Source organism: Acomys russatus, chromosome 19 (assembly GCF_903995435.1).
Source record: "Acomys russatus chromosome 19, mAcoRus1.1, whole genome shotgun sequence".
NCBI classification, from domain to species: domain Eukaryota; kingdom Metazoa; phylum Chordata; class Mammalia; order Rodentia; family Muridae; genus Acomys; species Acomys russatus.
The window spans coordinates 10,254,819-10,275,891 of NC_067155.1; the positions used below are offsets into that span (position 1 = coordinate 10,254,819).

Here is a 21,073-nt window from a genome sequence, read left to right on the forward strand (position 1 = left end):
TGTTGTTGGAGTAGCCAGGGGAAAGGTAAGCTATGTGTGGACCTTTTTTTGAAAGATTTTCTTTTCTTCCTTCAGACTGTGAGAAGGTTCCCTATACCATCTTTTCTCAGGGAGGCATGGAAGGAGAATCTGGCGGGAAACTCAGAATTAGGGAAAGATGCCATCGCGTCTGGAATGTTTGAGTGGCACTGGGTCCTAGTATAATTCATACTTATGTACATAGAGTCTTCCTTCGAAATTTGATTCTATGCATGTTCCCAAGAAACAAAGCAACTGTTCTAGTTGCACCCCAGTCCATACAGTGGCAAGTCCACTCCCACCCTCTATCCCTCAAGGGCTCCTGGGCATCCAGTACTAGACAAGTGTCCGACTCATGTTGGCAAGGCAGTACATGTCTGGAGCTCCCACTACCTCTTCAACGAGACATCATCTTGACAAACTCTGAAAAACACAACAGACAATCAAACAAAAAAAAATGCTCCTGTGCGGTTCCTCTTAGTAAAATCAACTAGAGCTTTAGGGAGCTTTTCCTATGTTGCAGGCAGTAGCATTAATCTTTAGAAAATGACTTGAACTCTCTATGATACAATATTTATAAAATATAGTGTTTATAAATAGAAATTACTAGTAACTTGTTTCATCTTTGTGTGTGTGTGTGTGTGTTTGTGTGTGCTATGTGAATGTATGTATAGATGCAATGTATACCTGTGCATGCACATGTGGAGGCCAGATGAAAATGCCAACTGTCCTCTCTAACGCTCCTCATCTTATTCCCATGAAAATGGGTCACCTGGGGCTCACTAGTTGTTGTTGCTGCTGCTGCTGTTGTTGTTGTTATTGTTGTTGTTTTTTAATGTCTGTTGGTGTTCTGCCTGCATGTACATTAGCTGTACAGTGCCCAGTGAGACCAAAAGAGGTAGCTGGGTCTCCTTGAACTATAGTTGTGAACTGCCATGGAAGATCAGCTGAATTACTGAGCAATCTCTCCAGATCCTTCTTACCGAATTTTTGCTAAGCTGATGGCCAGGGATCTTTAGTGAACCTCTACTAAAGTTTAGTGAACCCCTATCCACCACCAGTTACAGGCACAGGGGCGTGACTGAATTTTTTAACATGAGTGTTAGACATCCAAATTTAGGTCCTCCCTAATAGGCTGTGGCCAGACAGTGGGGTAGGAGGGCTCCCCCATCAGAGGTCTAGGAGAGTGAAATGGGGCAGAAGACAGGGGGAGAGTTGGTATGGGAAGATAAGAGCGAGGGGAGAACAATTGGGATATAAGTGAATAAATTTTAATAAATAAAATATACTTTTAAAAAAAACAAACTTAGGTCCTCGTGCTTGGGGAGCAAATGCTCTTACCCTTTGAACTATATCTCTAGCTTTTGTTCTACTTTTCAATGCTTCTGGAAGGGTGCCACTTTACGGAAAAGAAACAGAGGCTAGTAAGGGGAAATTAGCCCGTTTGAAATCAAGTGGATAAGTGGATGGAATGTTCTGAAGGAATAGATTGCCCATTAATTTGTTTAGAGTTAATGCCAGATGAACTCACTGGTCCCACCATGTCTTAAGGTCATCCTACCCTTCCCTTGCTTATAGTTGGCCAAAAGATCTGTCTGATAGCTTCTCCTCCACCCATTTTCATGGATGCACATGGTACATCCAAGACTGATAAGATCCATCAGGTACCCAACGCATTTATTACGTTCCATTTGGGGACTTGTAGAAAAGATATGGTTTTTAAAATATCCCTCTCGGACTGACTTTCACATGAACTCCGGTGCCCCTTATTTGGCCATGTCCCCTTGATGGGGAGGCCCGATGGCACTCAGAGGAAGGATAGCAGACTACCAAGAGGAAACTTGATACCCTAGCATCATATTCAAGGGGAGGAGGTCCCCATCAGTCACAGTCATAGGGAAGGGGAATAGGGTGAAAGCAGGAGGGAGGGAGGAATGGGAGGATGCACGGGATGGGATAGCAATTGAAATGTAATATGAATGATTTTATTTTTCAATTTTAAAAAAATTAAAATAAAATAAAATACCCCCTCTCTCAATGGCTGGGGAGCTGGATCATCAATGTTTGCTGCACAAGGAGTAGGAGCTCAGTTTGAGTCCCTGGTACTGACATAAAAAAAAAAATCCCAGTGTGCAACTGTAAGCATAGTACTGTAGGAGATGGAAAGAGAATAGTTTGGGCTTGCAAGCTACCAGCCTAGCTTCAGGTTCAGAGAGAGCCTCCGTCTCGGTGAAATAAAGTCAAGAGTGATGGAGCAGGACACCCAATACCCTCTTTTGAGCCCTATGAGTGTGCACACACACACACATACTATACACTGACTTCACAAACACCAAAGAGAGAGAAGGAATGGGAGAGAGATCCTCAGCTGTGTGCAGCATGGGAACTAACACAAGATATATTCCATGGAAAAGGAAAAAAAAATTCCTTTTTCCATTGAATGGATTTGGAGTTTTTTGGGTTTTTTTGGGTTTTTTTGTTTTGTTTTGTTTTTTGTTTTTTGTTTTTTTTTTTTTTTTACTGTTTCAATATTATTTTTATTAATTTATTCAGATTACATCTCAATGGTTATCCCATCCCTTGTATCTTGCCATTCCTCCCTCCCTCCCATTTTCCCCTTACTCCCCTCCCCTATGACTGTGACTGAGGGGGACTTCCTCCCCCTGTATATTCTCATAGGGACAAAAGGTGATTGGCTTGTGTCCTTGAGGGATGCATAAATCTTATAAGTGCAACAAGTAGACTGGTCATGAGAAATGAAAGAGAAGTTGACGGATGCAGAACAGGAAACGCATTCCCCTATGGCATGCCAGTTCACATCATGGTTGCAGAAGACATGACTCAGTAGGCTCAAGAGGCATAGACCTGAAGAACAGACTACAGATGTTGGCCCCACCCAAAGGCAATAGCTAAATGCTGGCTACTTTAAATCAGAGAGTATCACAATTTAAGCTTGATGTGGCCAATTTATGTCTTCCTCAGGTATGATCCAACAATGCACTAATTCATAGTTATTATGAAGTTGACACAACCCTCGGGTCATCTGGGAAGAGGAAACCTCGACTGAAGAACTGCCACAGTCAGATTGGCCCGTGGCATAGCTGTGGGGAATTGCTTCGTCGCTAAATGGTACAGGAGGCCCCATTCCACTGTGGACAATACCATGCCATGGGCAGGTGGGTATGAGAGTTAGATGAGCAAAGGCCAGTGAGAAGGCTGCTTTATTACAGCAAAGGAAATGAACCTAGAACGCACCTTCAAATGAAAATTTGGAGAAGGATAAGGAGTGACCTGGGGAATCACATGGGGGAAGAAACTGGTGTAGACTCTCAGATTCCCACCCACTGTATTACCTTCGAAGTCAACTGTGCCATCTCCATTGATGTCAGCCTCCTGCACTACCTCGGCAATCTCTCGGGGTGTGAGCTTCTCCCCCAGCAGTCTCTGCATGGCCTGCTGCAGCTCTGCCAGTGTGATCTCCCCATCTCCATTGGTGTCAAACTAAACAGAAGCAAGGAGGCCAAATTGGCATCAGTGGTGATGACAGCCTCAGGGTAGGTCAGGGTTTTAGTCACTCATTGGAGGTTGAGAACCAAGGTAGGCACTTAGGACACATCATCTACTGGAATGTTGCCTCATCAACAATGGGTCTTCTGCCCACCCTGCTATGCTTGTAGACAGGATCCTAGCATAACTGTCTTCTGAGAGGCTTCATCCAGCGGCTGATGGAAAGACATACAGAGACACACAGCAAAACAACAGGCAGAGCTCGGGAGTTCTGTGGGAAAGTGGGAGGGAGGAGAAAAGGAGCCGGTGGAATCAAGGACACTACAAGAAGACCTACAGAGTAAACTAACCAGGGCACACAGGGGCTCACAGAGACTGAACCACCAACCAAAGAGCATACATGGCTGGACCTAGACTCCCCTACAAATATGTAGCAGATGTGTAGCTTAGTCATCATGTGGGTCCCCTAAAAATAGTAGGGGCTGTCCCCTACTCTGTTGCCTGCCTTTGGATCCCTTTCCTTTAGCTGGGCTGCCTTGTCTGGGAGACAAGACGCATGTAATCCTGCAGCAACTTAAGGTGCCAGGGTATGTCAGAACCCCTTGGGGACCTCCTCTTCTCTGAGAAGAAGGAAAGGGGGGCATAAGGATATGACTGGGAGGAGAGTAGGGAGGAGGCTGGGATCAAGCTTTAAAGTGAATGAATAAACAAGCAAATAAATGAAAGAAAAAAAACAATGGGTTCTTCTTTCAAATTTGCATCTATATTACTTTTAACATCTTTATTGGGGTGTAATTGATATACAAAGTGGTTGTACTAGTTTGCATTCCCACCAGCAATGAAGGAGTGTTCCTCTCTCTCTCCACATCCTCGCCAGCATGTGGTGTCATTTGAGTTTTTGATCTTAGCCATTCTGATGGGTGTAAGATGGAATCTCAGTGTCATTTTGACTTGCATTTCTCTGATGACTAACAAGGACGAGCGTTTCTTTAAGTGTTTCTCAGCCATTTGATATTCCTCTGTTGAGAATTCTCTGTTAAGTTCCAAGCCCCATTCCGCAATTGGGTTGTTTGGTTTTGTGGTGTTTAATTTCTTGTGTTCTCTATATATTTTGGATATTAAACCTTTGTCAGATGAGGGGTTGGTGAAGATCTTTTCCCAGTCTGTAGGCTGTTGCTTTGTTCTACTGACAGTGTCTCCTGCCTTACAGAAGCTTCTCAGCCTCATGAGGTTCCATGTATTAATTGTTGACATTAAGGCCTGGGCTGTTGGTGTACTGTTCAGGAAGTTGTTTCCTGTGCCTATGTGTCCCAGGCTTTTCTCCACTTTTTCCTCTAACTGAATTAATATCTCTGGTTTTAAGTTGAGGTCTTTAATCCACTTAGACTTGAGTTTTGTGCATGGTGACAAATAAGGGTCTAATTGCATTTTTCTACATGTAGACATCCAGTTAGATCAGCACCATTTGTTGAAGATGCTATCATTTTTCCATTGAATAGATTTGGCTTCTTTGTCAAAAATCAAGTGAGCAACCACTTTGGAAAGCTACCTGGCATTTCTCAGAAAAATGGGAATAGGGCTTCCTCAAGACCCAGCTATCCCACTCCTTGGAATATACCCAGAAAATGCCCTACCACACAACAGTGACATATGCTCAACCATGTTCATAGCTGCTTTATACATAATAGCCAGAACATGGAAACAGCCTAAGTGTCCCTCAGTAGAAGAATGGACTAAGAAACTGTGGTACATTTACACGATGGAATACTACTCAGCTATTAAAAACAAGGAATTCCCAAAATTTGTGGACAAATGGATTAATGTAGAAATTATCATAATGAGTGAGTTCACCCAGAAGCAAAAAGAGACAAATGGTATATACTCACTTATATCAAAACACTAGTCCAAGGGATATGTACCATGAAAAACTTTACTTACCAAGAAAGTGGTCAGAGGAGAGGACATCCTATTGAGACTTTAGGCGAGAGTAGCATGGAAGAAAGAGGAAATAGTAGGACCCACAGGGTCCTGGAAACCTACAAGAAGAACTTTATGACAGGCAGATCTGGGTCCTGGGGTCCTCCTCAAACTAAGGCACCACCCAAGGAGAATATAGGCAGTAAACTTTGAACCCCTATCCAGACCTAGCCGATGAACAGGATATTCTCCACCGTTGAGTGGAGAGTGAGATCTGACTCTCACATGAACTCTGGTGCCCCTTTTCTGACCACGTCCCTGGATGGGGAGGCCTGGCAGCACTCAGAGGAAGGATAGCAAGTTACCAAGAAGAGACTCTATATTCTAAGATCATATATAGGGGGAGGAGGTCTCCCTCAATCACAGACATAGGGGAGGGGAGAAGGGGGGAAGTGGGAGGGAGGGGAGAATGGGAGGAAACAGGGGAAGGGCTAACAATTGCGATGTAATATGAATAAATTAATAAAAAAATTATCCTCAGACAAACAAACAAAAAAGAGTTGTGCATGTATAATGCATACAACTGGATGAGTTTGGACCTATGCATAGCCTCAAGGAATCATCACCACAACTAGTGTGACAGACATACCTGCCACAACCAGGAGCTTCCTTTTTCTTCTTTGCTCTTGTTTGTTTTGCATGTCTTCAAACAAATTGTTACATTTATTTGTTTATGTGTGTGTGTACACACATGTGGGCATGTGCTCACATGTGTGTACACACATAATGCACCTGTGAAGGTCAGAGGACAATTTGTAGGACCCAGCATCTGAGTCCTAGGTCATCAGGTCATCACGTCATCAGGCTTGTCACTCTATGTAACACTGAACTATCTTAATGGCCGAATGCTTTGATTATTATCATGCATCACAATATTTTATAATTATTTTGAGTGTTATATTATTTTAAATATTTAATAGAATAGTTTTTCTGATTTTATTCTGCAATGAAGAAAATTTTAATCATGACATTTGTAAGAAGATAGACGGTACTGAAAATCACTGTGCTAGACAAAATAAGTCAGATTCAGAACAACAAGAAAACCAGATGATGCTCTCTCTCATATGTGGACCCAAGATTTAAATTTGAGTATATATGTAGGTGGATGTGTATGCATAAAACTAGAAAGCAGACAATGAGAGTGGAAAAAAGGCTTTAAGGAAGGAGCAAAGAGGAAGAAGAGGGTAACAGAATACATATGAAATGAAAGACAAAGAGGGACCAAGGCCTTGCACACGCTGAAGCAGTGTTCTAGTACCAAACCACACCTCTAGTCCCTTGCTGGGGGATTCTAGGCAGGGGCTTTACCACTGAGCCATGTCCTCAGACCCTCACTGATTATGGCAGGTGCTCCGCCACTGAGTCACACCGCCAGCTCCTTGAGACCTTGTCTGTTTATTCTTATGTCCATTGCTTGATCTTGTCTCGCTTACGCAAGCATCTTCCTGTCATATAACCTCCACACTTGCAGCTTCATGCCCTAGAATGTGCTTCCCTTAGAACAGCTCTGCCATTCTGGAAATATCAAACTCTTAGATTCTTTCTTCCTATTGCAGGAACCAAGATTAGAGGCCCCAACACTGACCTTGGGAGACACAGGATATTGAATATCATGTACAATCTATTAAGCCTCCGTTTTCTCATTCCTATGATAGGAATTAATGTCTGCTTACCCTTAATATTGTATATGAGGTTCAAATGATAAAGTCAGATGAACACATATTGCCAAATGTCTGGAATATGTGATTCTCCTTCCAAGTGTAATTAATCACAACTAGTTGATTTTGGTGGGTACTGTCCATGGTGTGGATTAGTAAAACGAGCCCCTTGGGGTTTTCTCTTGCCCCCTCTGTCAGCATTACGGAGTTATTAAGTTACCTCCTTAAAGGCATCTCGCATCTCCTGGACACCAATCATCCCTGCTGTCTCTGCAAGCAATTTGGGGGTCATCAGCTCCACAAAGTCTTCAAAGTCTACACGGCCACCAACTGAAAAAGACAGAGCGTGATTATCAAGGATTCCACAGACTCTCAGTTTCCATCCCCGCACTTTCCCATCCAAGTCATAAACAGGTCAGCTGCCATCCTCCTGCATGCTGAAGTTTTCTTTGAGTTTCTCCCTTTACTCAGCCACATCAAGTTCTCAGGCTGATATTATATAAACTTTTTAGACAAAGGATATATGTATAACTGGGTGACCTTCAGCAATTCTCTTTCATATTTATTCATTTTAAACCCCCCACCCAATGTGTGTGTGTGTGTGTGTGTGTGTGTGTGTGTGTGTGTGTACACATAAATGCAGTTCCCACAAAGGCCAGAAGAGGGCATCAAATTCTCCTGGTGATGGAGACAGCTTTGAGCTGCCCAACATAAGAGCTGGCATCCAAACTTATGTCCTTGGAAAGAGCGGCAGACATATTTAACCACTGCATCATCTGCTCAGACCCTACTCATCAAATTTCTTACTGGTTTAAAGCTCATGCATTCCCCATCTATAGATCAATACAAATAAATATGGATTTAAATGTGGACCAGTTTCTTTCAGGTATGATGACAGTTATCCCTTTGTATCTACTGGAGACTTGTTGCCAGGACATCTATAACATATCAAAGTACGTCGATGGTCAAATCCCTGTCCTGGAGGCAAAATGTGTGTGCCCATATGCTCTAGTCAACTCTATACTATTCATCATCTGAGATGCTCTGTGAATAATGGCTGTGCTGTATTGTTTAGGAAACAGAGAGAGACAGAAAGTCCTTATGTATTTAGTATAGATACAGTTCCTTTTCTAAATATATTCTGATGCCATATGCTTGAACCTGCAGATTTGGAACCAGCAGACAAGGGACTAACTATTATTATGACATGAAATTCAATCTTGTTAAGTCAGATCTATGCCCAGGAGCCAACTTAATTCTGGCTTCAATCACATAAATTATATTTTCATTTAATGGTTCATCCCTGAGCAATGTTATTCAGTGACACTGGACCCAAGTCCAGGTTCGTGTTCAACATCCATCAAGCTCCACTACAGAGAACTCTACTGTTGTAAAGAACTTACATTCAATAAAGGCTCATATGCAATATGACCTTTCCCACAGTGGCAACCCTTCCTTTCTATAACACGGTGAATAAATAAGTCATGATCGTATCTTTACTTGATGGATAAGGAAACTGAAAACCAGAAATATTCCACTGTCCAAAATGACCAGTGAGTAAATAATGCAAGTGGGACACATGGGCCAGGGAGATGGCTTAGCGGGTAAAATGTACTTGTCGCCCAACTTGATGACAAGTTGAGTCCCCAGGACCCACATGGTGAAAGGGGAGAGCCAACTCCTGCAAATTGTCCTCTGACCTGCACACACATGCTGTGACATTCACATGCACCCGCCTCCTCCCTCAGCACACAAAACGAATAAATGCAATTTAATTTTTTTTAAGTGGGAAGCCGAAGAGCTTAGCTACTAAGATCACCATCTGCTCCTGCAGAGGACATGGGAATGGTTCTCAGAACCCAAGTGGCATCTCATGACTGTGTGTAACCCCAGTTCCAAGGGATCTGACATCCTCTTCTGGCCTCTGCATGTGCCAGGCACATGCTTGGTGCACAAACACACATGCGGGCATACATTCATACACGATTTTTTAGTTCCTTAACATTAGTAATAAAAGGTGCAGCTGGTATCTAGGTCCATTTCTTTCTAACCACTTCAAATGCAGCCTCTCTAAGCATAGTCTGAGTTACTTTCTTACAGGCTGCTCTTTCCCCTTAACCATCTTCCTGTTTCAAGTGCTGTTCTAAACTTGACCACCTTTCTCACTCTCACCATGTCCCTGACTCTAGGCATGCCTCCCACCCCGTGTCCTCACGGTTCATTCGGATTTGCTGGCCCAGCTCAGTCAACTCCATCTCTGTAGGCATGTAACCCATCGTTCTCATGAGATTTCCCAAATCCTTGTAAGAGATGAACCCATCTCGGTCCTTGTCAAATTCAAGAAACGCTTCCCGGAGCTCTAAAAGTTAAGAGAGAAGAGCTTTAGAGCAACTTGAAACAGTCAGCAGTGATGCCTGCTATCCCTTCAAACTACCAATGAGATGCAACTAGAGACTCTACAAAGAATACATTTAATGAACTAAATGACTCAGGGTTTTTAATTAATTTATTTATTATTCACTTTACATCCGTGCCAATGACCCTCTCCTCTCCTCCTGGTCCCACACTCCCACCCTCTTCCCCTTTTCTTCCTCCTCTTCTCCTCAGAAAAAGGGGGGCCCACCCCACCAACCCGCCCTGGCACATCAAGTAACATCAGGACTAAAAACAAAATGATCCTTTTTTAAAATGATTCATTTTTCTAAAGCATGGCTATATAAAATGTGCTAGCAAGAATGTAACCCTGGGAGCACTGAAATCCCCAGACTCTTGGGTGGCTACAAGGAATCTCAATAACAGCCAAGAAAAATATCAACTATTTTTAAATTTCTACATGGATTTATTCCAAGACTACAGTTGGAATCATGCATGTAAGTGGACTGACACACATTCCACTGAGAATTTTAAACCAATGATAGTATTACAGCTACTAACTTGTGTTTGTGAAAGCCAAAAGTCCAGTAGTAATAGGAGTTAGCAACCTTTTTTATGTCATTCTAAAATTTGCATCATTTCTGAGTTTCTGTGCAAATGAGATAGACATCTGTCAACACTCGGGGAACAGAGCCACAAATGACCCAGAATGAGCTGTGCAAATAACATTTGAGCAGGGAGAGAAGGGGAAAGGAATCTTCATGTCAAGAAATTTACACAGAAATACAGGAGGGGAGGGTAGTAATGAGTGGCTACATGGAAGGGCATCTGAGCAAGGCATTACCATCAATCTCATCCTGTCCCAGTGGTCTCTCCTGAAAGAATCACAAGGAGAGGAGATTGAAAGAGTCAGAAATGCAACTCCCACCTCCCCAAATTAGTCCATTGTTCAAGCTTCTGGTCTTTCACACTCTTCCTCTAACTTTCACCTCCCTCCCCAACTCCCATCCCCAGCTCTTTTCTGACCACTTTATTCTTCCATCACCTCTCGTTCCCTGCCTCTCACCCTTGCATCTAAATCTCCAACTTTCTGTCCTAGATATGGATTCAGAAACTCTTTTTTTTTTTTCAGAAACTCTTCTCCAGAGGAAGAAACTACAATATGTCTCATCTTCTCTGTTGAGATGAATGTCTGTATCAAGCTTTTTCGTTATACTTATGCCTCAGAACCATACTGGTGAGGTAGACTTAAATGTTCTCATCTTACCCATGAGAAACTGAAAAACAGAAATTAATGAGCCTACCAAAGGTCACACAGCTCATTAATAGAATATTCCCCCTTCCAATGAAGATATAAATCAAGTGTGATTTTTTTCTTTTATTGATTTTTTTTGTTTGTTTGATCATTTGGAAATGTAGGCACTTGTGAGGAGTCAGAGGACAATTTGAGGCAACTGGTCCTTTCCTTGCACCATCCTGGAGATAGGACTTGGTCATCAGACTTAGCAACAGGCTCCTTTACCTGCTGAGGCATCTCACTGGTCATTCTTTACTTATTGAGACAGGGTCTCATCAGGCTAGTAGCCAAGAATGATTTCTTCTCTTCCTGCATCCATTTTCCAGGCACTGGGATTAAACATATATCCTACCACACCCAATTTTTATGGTGCTGGGGATTGAACCCAGGGACTTATATGGGCTACATAAATTCCACCAGCTAAGACACATACTCAGCCACTTCATTCTTATCAAAATGAATTTTTGTTAACAAAAAAAAATGGGTTTGCATTGTGACATTATCACACATCTGTATCATTGTCCTTCGGTGTCTTTGGCACCATCACCACATCTAGCACATGTTCCTCTCTTCCCAGTCCCATTCCTTCCCTGAAATAATACTCTCTTCTGCTTTTATGACATACATCCTCCTTTGAAGTCACTCAGAGGTCAGACACAGGATTGGGATTAGGATGTAGGACTCCTGATTCCATGCCAAATTCTTTCTGCTACATCCCACTGACTCTAGAACCTCCATCCTCATCCTCGGGGTGAGCATCCCCTTGGGTGGGACCAGTGTCCGGAGGGTTTCATGAATAATATTCAGTGTCACTTGCATATCTGAGAATTGCTGGTGATCATTCCCTACTCATGGGTACACCTGAGGGTAAGCTTGGTCAGCGGACATAGTGCCTGGGAATTTACCCCTTATCAACCTTATTCTTGAAGACTTACTCACTTCAGATTCTCTTTCTTTTCTTCCCATGCAATCTCTTATGTTCCCTCATCTCTCTATCTTCCCTTCACTTCCTTTCCTCTGTCTTCCTTTCCCTGCCCTGCCTTGCCTTTCCCTGATCTGTGTCCCCTCCTTGTCTCTTCTATCTTCTCCCCTTCCTCTTCTCCCCTCTCCTTTTTTATCTTCCCCTTTCTGGTAATTCTAAAGCCTCCTGAAGAAGAACGAACGTGACTGAATCAAACATGACTGGATAAGTAAATAAATGAGTAAGTGAACAAATGCATAAAATAATGTCACTCGTTAACTGCTCAGGTTTAAAACAAAATACTTCATGGCTTAATGGCCTCAGTTTACTCCCTTGTAAAATAGGGATGAAATTATGCCCAACCTCATGTGATGTTCTGAGGTCAGAATTCAATCAGCATGCAGACCTTACTGAGCAGGACAAGTCACACAGCAAAACCGAATAAGCAGTAGCTATTGTTAATACTATCATCAACATCATCACCATAATCATTATCATCAAAAGGAGCAGAAACACCGCCATTATTATCTCACTATCACTATTACCACTGTCATCACCACCATCACCAGCAGCATTGTCATCACCAGCAGTAGCTGCCACTGTCATCACCACCATCACCAGCAGCATTGTCATCACCAGCAGTAGCCGCCACTGTCATCACCACCATCGCCAGCAGCATTGTCATCACCAGCAGCAGCAGCAGCAGCAGCAGCAGCAGCGGCAACAGCATCACAATCACCGTTACCATCATCACCATCATCAGTGTATGCTTTCCCACATAAAGCAATGTTATCAACAATATTTCGATCCATCTCCCTTTTACATTTGTCTCACTCCACCGTCCCCCTTTGCTCCTGACTTCTGGTCACTGACCCTTGAGCCCACATAGTGTTACCTCAGCTCATTTCATACTTGCTATGCCTGCTCCCCTCCTTGCTTTTCCCCATACTCCAGATTCCCTTGTTCTTCCTGCCACCCTTCCACATCATCCCCACCTCACCCGCTGCTTCTCGGCAATGCCTTTTCTCAAAAAGATGCAGGCAGGGCCCATAGGAAACTGCATGGGGGCAGGTAGAGTTCACCAAGCTCTGATGTCAAGATGGCCCCTCCTTCCTGCTCCTCTGCAGCAAGCAGCCCAGCTTCCTGATTGTCTCAATCCTTTGCCAACTCTTCCTGCCTCTCTTGCTCTCTCTCCCTCAGTCACTGTGACAGATCTGTGACAGCTCATGGAAAATCTCTACTCAGAAAGTAGAGGGATCAGAGCTCTTCCTACCTCCCCATCTGGCTAGAGTGAGATGGGAGGGGAGAAACAGCATGGGCCTCTGAAACTCTTTTATCCCCAGAATGGAATTGGATAGTACGTTTTGAAGTGGGGATTAGAGTGAAGCCTCCACTCATTTGCTGCTCCAACGAGCATTTTGAACACTCATCTAAGCCTGACCTTTAGTGAGTGAAAGATGGAAAGGAGGATGGATACGGTCTTTTGCAAGTAAGCCATGTGCCTAAAGAAGCAGTGTGCAAGAACCCCTGAAACCAAAGGTCACGGGCGTTAAGGGGGAACCTATACACTGTTATTTTGCTAAATAGGTATGTTATTGAACTGACTCCTAAATATTTATGTTTACAGCTATAGATTAGTGCTGCTCTTGATCTTGACTAAAAAGATCGATTGTAGACAACTGTTAATTCTGGGAAAATAACTGGTCACAGTGTAAAGAATAAGTGTTGAAGGCCCAGTCCTAAGTGGGACATTGCTATCGACCCCCCTCCTCAAGAGTCAGGAAGCATTAAGGAGTGGTGACTGAAAGAATGTAAGCACAAAAGTATGGAGGAAGTGCTGTGTAATATTGTCTTCTGGACATAATGTGGCCATTGCGCTCGTGCACTCATTGCACGTATGGTTCTGTGCTCAAGATCAAGTCAATAAAATCAGTTAGCAGTAGATAGGTAGATAGATGATAGATAGATAGATAGATAGATAGATAGATAGAAAATAGATAGATGATAGATAGATAGACAGAGAGATAATATAGATAGATAGATAATAGAGATAGATAGATAGATAGATAGATAGATAGATAGATAGATAGATAGATAGATAATATAAAGGTAGAAGGAGGAGTTGAGAAGTGTCCAGCAGAAGTAGGAAGGGAGAATTGGATGAGGATATGTTCAATATACATTGTATACACGTATGAAATTGCCAATGAATAAATTAAAAAAAAGGAACTGCTTGATATCAGGTGTTATGTGACCTTTTAAGGAGACAGAAATATATAAGATAAGGCACTAGCAGCCAGTCAAAGAAACAACTCTACCCAAGTCTGACTTGGTGAACCAGTGAGTTTATTGGGGTTATCTACAGGAATATAAATGATGGATTATGATCCAGATGCAGCTACATCACCAAAAAGCTCATCCCAGAACAGGCAGTGAGTCATAAATGTTGCATACTGGAAAATCTCTACACAGCTTGCAGGCAGCTCCCCAGTGGAGTACCCTCACCTCTAGAAATTGCTTAAGATTTATATAACCCTGAATAAGAACCTTGTGAATCATGTAATTATCTGACCTTCTTTGGTCATGTAAGTTTCGTGAGCTTCCTGAACCTCATAGGTTTGATAGTTTCCTTAGTCTTATAGGCCTTCCTTCCAGAGGAAAATTGCTACATAACACTAGGCTCTAAAAAAATGAGTGTGCAGAAGATGGGGAGCACGGCACTCATCAGCCTCTGCTCCTCTCTCTCCTTTTGTTCCTTCTGGATACTTCTAGGGGAAGAGCAAAGTTAGGAATGTAAGGAGGGTGAGAAGTCTTAACAGCATAAGAGCTCAGAGGCGGTGAGGAGCATTTGGGGTCAAGTGATATGGAAAACCAGAGCAAATAAGGTGATGGGATTCCCCACATATATGCAGCATAACTCAGAAGATATTATGGTTTCAGCATGATTTCAATGTGCCCCAAGGATTCACATGTTAGGAGTTTGGTCCTCAGTAGGAAAGAATTATGAGTAGTATCCTAGTAAGGGGTTAATGTATTTTTCCATGGGAAACCCACTGAGTGTTCTCCAAAAAAAAGCAAACTTTTACTTTTAAAAAATTAGCCTGGTGCTTGAAGAGAAAAAAACAGGATAGGAAAGAAAGTGCTGAAGGAAATGAAAGTAGGGGGGAGCAGGAGGACAGAGGGTTTGCAGAGAGAAGAGAAACCATGGCCTGGGGCACCTCTGAGACAGGATGGAGACTCACAACAGGGTAGGCTCCTGGGAGGATACAGGGGTGACTACCTGAGACCCCTACTAGCAGCAGACTTGGAGACTGAATAGGCCACACTCTAATCAGACAGTACTCCTAGGAGAGGGAGGGGAACACCAACCCATCCACAAAAACTTCTACCTAAAATTTACCCTGCCTGCAGTATGTGCAGGGATAAAGAAAGAGCAGAGATTGAGGGAATGTCCAACTAATGCCTGGCCACACTATGCAAGAGAGCCAACCCGGACACTATTAAGAACACTCTGCTATACCTGCAGATGGGAGTCTCAGGCTCCATCCAGCAAAAAATTGAAATATATGCTGAACCTCACAGCCAAACATTAGGCGAAGAGCAGAGAGCCTTGTGGAAGAGGGGGAAGAAGGATAGAAGAATCCAGAAGAGTAGCTTCACAAGAAGACCAATATAGCTAACTAACCCGGTCCCAGAGGTGCTTGAAGAGACTGAAACACCAACAAAGGACCATATATGAACTGGACCTAGGCCTCCTATACATATGTACCAGATGGGCAGTTTGGTCTTCATGTGGGTCCCCTAGTAAGGGGAGCAGGGGCTGTCTCTGACATGGACTTTCTTGTATGCTTTTCAATTACTTCCCCTGGCAGGGCTTCCTTGCCAGGCTACTATAGTAGAGGGCCCACTCGATCCTGATACAACTTGGCATGCTGGGATGGGTAGGTCAGGGGGCTCCTATTTTCTGAGGGGGGAGAGGAACATGGAGAAGAGGGAAGGAAAGTGGGACCAGAAGGAGGAGGATGGGGGTTGCTATTGGAATGTAAAATGAATAATTAAACTGATTAATTTAAGAGAGGAAAAAAATGAGCCTGACCACTCCAGGCTGATTTCCTATATCACTGTTCTCTTATCTGTGTCTCGTCTGTCTGTCTGTCTGTCTGTCTGTCTCTCTCTCTCTCTCTCTCTCTCTCTCTCTCTCTCTCTCTCTCTCTCTCTCTCTCTCCTCTCTCTCTCTCTCTCTCCTCTCTCTCTCCTCTCTCTCTCCTCTTCATTCTACCCTCCATTATCTTGTCTGCCAGACAATACAACCAAGGAAGCACTCATCAATACCTATCCATTATACATACCATGCCTTTAAACATCCAAAACTTTGAGTTATATAAGCATAATTTCTCTAGTGAGTTCCTAGCTTCAGACACATTGTAACAGTAATGGAAAACAGGCTAGTACATGATCCCTGGAAATGAGAGGGTGTGGATGATGTAAAGGCAATATCCAGGGTATGGCTTGTAAGTGGTCATCTTGGTGGAAGTCTACCTATGGAAATTTTGCATATTATTTGTGTAATTATATAAGTACATATTAATATTTATACATGTCTATATATACATATGTATGTATATACACAATATTATAGCCAACCACAGTCTAAGGAATGTCTACTCACAAAGGTACTATAACGTTGAGTATTAATTCTAGACAAGGGGTAAAAGGGTGTCTCCACTGGGGTGGAAAGGCAATGGAAAAGAAATAATGGTTTTATTGAGAATTAAGAAAAAGGAATGCATGTTCAAGAAAAGGAGCAGGTATGAGGTTATCCTTCAAAGGGGCTATAATAGGAAAGTAATGGGCTCATGGCTATGGGCAAGCATGATCGATCCCTCAATAAACAAGCAGATAGTATCATCACCATAAGCAGCCATGATGGAGCCCAGAATAGGAGAGCAGTTAGAAGATATAGCACTGTGACCTTCTTTAGATCCCTCTCTTCCCTTTAGATCCTAAAAACAAAAGGAGATTCTCTGACAAGTTTTCAGGGCAGGTGGGCAAGCTCTATATCATGTGACCTACCTTCTCTGGTTTGCTTTCCAACATCATGATCAAGAGCAACATAGGGAGGCAAGGGTTTCTTTGGCTTATACTTCCAAATAACTGTCCATCACTGAAGGAACTAGGGCAGAAACCATGAAGGAATGCTGTTTACTGGCTTGCTTCTCATGCCTTATGCTCAACTAGCTTTCCTGTACAGGCCAGGACCATTTACCTGCTCAGGATTGGCACCACTCTCAGTGGGCGGGCCCTTCCACATAAATCACCAAACAAGACAGTTACTCTCAGACATGGCCACAGGCCAATTAGATGGAGACAATTCTTCAGTTAGGGCTCTCCCTTCCCATGTGGTTCTATGTTGTGTCAGGCTGACAATAAAAGCTAACCACCACATTAACCTAGACTAGCCTATAGCCATAATTCAGGAAGACACTGATAAAGACTAGCTGCCATTGAAGGTTGTCTTGATCTTATTCACAACTACAAAGGTGAGGGGCTGAAAGTGTAGAATGCTTCTTCTTGTTGGTTTGTTTGCTTGTTTTATAATCAACTCTGTCCCAAAAGTTGGAGGGTGGGGCCTAATGTCTAGGAGAGAGAGAATGCAACTAGAAGGATTGTGACCTAACAGCTGCCAGGTCTCTTTCTGTTGGAAAAGGGAGCTATTAATAGGGAGAAAAGCAGAAAGAGCCTCAGAGTATTGGACTGTAATATATATATATGTTTTCATGGATTTCAACATGAACACAAAACTTCAGTGTGTGTCTTAGTTTCTTTTTTTTTTTTTTTTTTTTTGATACTTTTATTTTGTTTTTTTTTTTAATTTTTTATTAATTTATTCTTGTTACATCTCAATGGTTATCCCATCCCTTGTATACTCCCATCTTCCCTCCCTCCCTCCCATTTTCCCCTTATTCCCCTCCCCTATGACTGTTCCTGAGGGGGATTTCCTCCCCCTGTATATGCTTATAGGGTATCCAGTCTCTTCTTGGTAACCTGCTATCCTTCCTTTGAGTGCCACCAGGTCTCCCCCTCCAGGGGACATGGTCAAATATGAGGCACCAGAGTTCCTGTGAAAGTCATATCCCACTCTCCACTCAACTGTACTAGCCCCAGGGGCATGTCCCACAAAAGCCTTCACTTACCAGGAAACTGGGACAGAAGGGAGGACATCCTATTGGGACTCTAGATGAGAGAAGCATGAGAGAGTAGCAAAGTAGAAGGATCCAGAGGGTCCTAGAAACCTACAAGTAGAACATTATGAAAGGCAGATTTGGGCCCAGGGGTCCCACTCAAACTAAGGCACCAGCCAAGGACAATACAGGTGGCAAACTTTAAACCCCTACCCAGATCTAGCCAATGGACAGAACATTCTCCACAGTTGAGTGGAGAGTGGGGTATGACTTTCACACGAACTCTGGTGTCTTAGTTTCTTTTCTGTTGCTGTGATAAAACACCATGACCATAGTTCCTTAGAGAAGAAAGGTTTTATTTAATCTTTTTTTGTTTGTTTGTTTGTTTTGTTTAATCCTACATTTAAGAGTCCATAATGGTAGAGAGAGCATGGTGGCTGGAATGTGAAGCTGAGAGTTCACATCTTGATCCATAAGTACAAGTAGAGAAAGCAAACTAGAAGCTCTCAAAGTCCACCCTCTAGTGATGCCGCCAGTGGCCTGCTTCTTTAAGCAAGAATGCACCACCTAAACCTCCCCAGAACAGTACCACCATCTGGAGGCAAGGGTTCAAATGCCTGAGACTATGGCAGACATTTCCCATTTAAACCACCATTCTAGTACCCTTTGTGCCCCTAGCTCTTTCCACACAGGGGACATAGACATTGTGACTCCCGCATATTGAGTACCTTCAGTATCAGGTCTTGATTTACAAATGCAATTATTTTCTGAAAGGAACCAAGGCCCCTTGAAGAGTAGTGGAATCCATGTCCAGAAAAGGAAATGTGCAAGGGAAGTCTGAGGCATCAAAGCATGGGATTGCTCAGAGAATCATGGAACATGCCATAAGAACCCAGATCTCAGCATCACAGAGTTGCATGACTGTGCTGGGAATTTTGAAAATAAGTGTCAATAATGTAGGGCATTACAGAAAAACAAGTCCTCATTAATATAAATTGAAAACAAATGGAAAGTATCTCAAAAAGCAAGGTTATCTCCAAACATCTTCATACAAAATACCAATTTCCCTTCCCTCTTCTTTCCCTTCCTTCCGGTACTGGGGATGGAACCCAGGACTTTGCAGTATTCTGGGCAAATTCTAGCAATTTGCAAGGGATACATTTAGAGTGAAGATCTCTGGTGGGTGCATCTTATGAGACCAAAATAAATATCCTGAGTTATTTAACTATTCAAAATGATGTATCTCCCAAGAGGCTGCAAAAAAAACAAAAGTAGGGTGGAGAGATGGCTCAGTGGGTAACAGCATGACCTCAGCACTCACACAAAAAGCTAGGCTTCCCCTTGTTTATCATCCCAGTGCTGCGGAAGTACAGACAGGACGGTCACTGGAGCTTGCAGGCCACAAGTCTAGCTCCGAGTCCAATGGACAGACACTGTCTCAAAGGAATAAGGCGAAGAATGATAGTGCAGCACAATAGATGTCCACCTCCGGCTTCTGCAAGCACACACACAGATATCTGCACCCATACACACACACGCACATATACCATATGCCACACTCACATTTGCATGCACTTTTTTTTTTAAAGGGACACAGCATCCATCACTTCTATGATGTTCCTAAATTCAATCACAGGCAACCATCAAAACTACAAAAGCAACTACTTTAAAAACTTCAAAAGGTCACGGTCACAGACTGAATGAAAGACTGAGGACCTCACTGAACTTTAAAGAGACCAAGAAGACAACGGTCCAGTGCAACAAAGGATTCTGAGACCGGACTCTTTTACCTCAGGACAACTGATCATTCACTGACGATCTTTGCTGTTTCTTGCCTCATGTGTGCATCATGGTGACTTCATCCTTCATGGTCCCGTAGCCCAGCACCTGTGTGCACATCTGTCTACATGTTCAAATCCTCTTTCTATGAGGGCAATGCTTATAGTGGATTAGCACCCACCTAATCATTTTATCTTAATTTGTTGACATCTGTAAATTCCTCATTTCCTTTTAAGGTCATCTCCACAAACACATTTTGTGAAAAATAAACCATTGAATCCATAACAACTTTTAATGTTTATTGAGCCATCAAGAAGAGTGAAGTTACACTGTAGAAAAACGGACAGACTTGGAACCCATCATGTTAAGCAATGTAAGCCAGCCTCAGAAAGATAAGTATCATGTTTTCCTTCATAAGTGTAATAGCTACCTACCTACTATTTTTCACCTATCGTCTATTTGTCATCTATCTATATTATCTATCTACCCTGTATTTATCATCTATCTGATTACCTACCTTATCTAATTACCTTGTATCTATCATATCTGTCTTTCTCTTCTCTATCTCCACATAGACATATGTAATAAACATGAAAGGCGGACAAGGTTATGGAAGGAGAGGAGTCCAAAGAAGTAGAGGACAATAGGGAAATTGGGGGAGGAAAAAAAGACAATGTTGGATGTCTTCTTTTATATGCAGAATTTAAATTAAAATACACATTGATGCATACGTACAGATCTGTGACACAAAACCAGGAGGGGATCTTTTTAAAGATTTGTTTATTTTATTTATTGCATATGAGTGCTTTATCTGCAGAAGAGGGAATCAGATTATATTATATATGATTGTGAGCCACCATATGGTTGCTGGGAATTGAACTCAGGACCTCTGGAAGAGCAGGCGGCACTCTTAACCATGAGCCATCTCTCCAGCCCCGGAGGAGATTTTTTTTAAAGGAGGAAAAAAGACCCACATAAGAAAAAAATGGGACCAAAATGATGTAGTGGGGAATGCCATGATGAACCCCACTATCTTGAATGCCATCTAAAGATAAATAATTTGGGGAAAGAAAATGAGTAATGCCTCTTGAAAATTTTGTCTGAACCAAAGCTAGCCTAAGATCTTAGGATTTAATTCAGCTGAGCCTCCCAGGACGCAGCCACATTATCTATTCCACAAATGATGAAAGTGAGTGAGGCACACATGTGAAGGGACTTGCCCATGTAGATCCTTCAAACTTGGCCACTGAGTTACACATGGAAGGGATGGAAAGGAGAGGGAGCAGGCAATCAGGAAGGAGAGGCTGAGGCAGCAGATAAG

General features: G+C 42.7%; 2 protein-coding genes across 3 annotated transcripts in view; one reads left to right on the forward strand and one right to left on the reverse strand.

The window, feature by feature from the left end:
- Positions 1-21,073, forward strand: part of LOC127203582 (40S ribosomal protein S19-like) — a 223,000-nt gene that overhangs the window by 96,152 nt on the left and 105,775 nt on the right. The gene's annotated exons all lie outside the window — the stretch shown is intronic.
- On the reverse strand, positions 416-12,950 carry Cabp5 (calcium binding protein 5). 2 transcript variants are annotated; one of them, XM_051162406.1, is made up of 7 exons: positions 12,792-12,950; positions 11,044-11,046; positions 10,378-10,408; positions 9,376-9,519; positions 7,381-7,490; positions 3,372-3,519; positions 416-441 (listed from the first exon to the last, which is right to left on the reverse strand). In XM_051162406.1, exons 1-7 carry the CDS (start codon positions 12,852-12,854, stop codon positions 416-418), a joined length of 525 nt encoding a protein of 174 aa, XP_051018363.1. In that variant the 5' UTR covers positions 12,855-12,950. The 2 variants fall into 2 exon arrangements, with proteins under 2 accessions (XP_051018363.1, XP_051018362.1); XM_051162405.1 differs by lacking the exon at positions 11,044-11,046.

What these genes read in the sequence shown, in the direction of transcription:
- Cabp5 (XM_051162406.1), bottom strand. Translation starts at nt 12,854, where the DNA reads ATGCAGTTTCCTATGGGCCCTGCCTGCATCTTTTTGAGAAAAGGCATT. An exon ending in GGGACAGGATGAGATTGATG is followed by an intron (nt 9,520 to 10,377) that starts GTAATGCCTTGC and finishes CTTAACTTTTAG; the next exon opens with AGCTCCGGGAAGCGTTTCTT. An exon ending in TGCGAGATGCCTTTAAGGAG is followed by an intron (nt 3,520 to 7,380) that starts GTAACTTAATAA and finishes GCTTCTGTTTAG; the next exon opens with TTTGACACCAATGGAGATGG.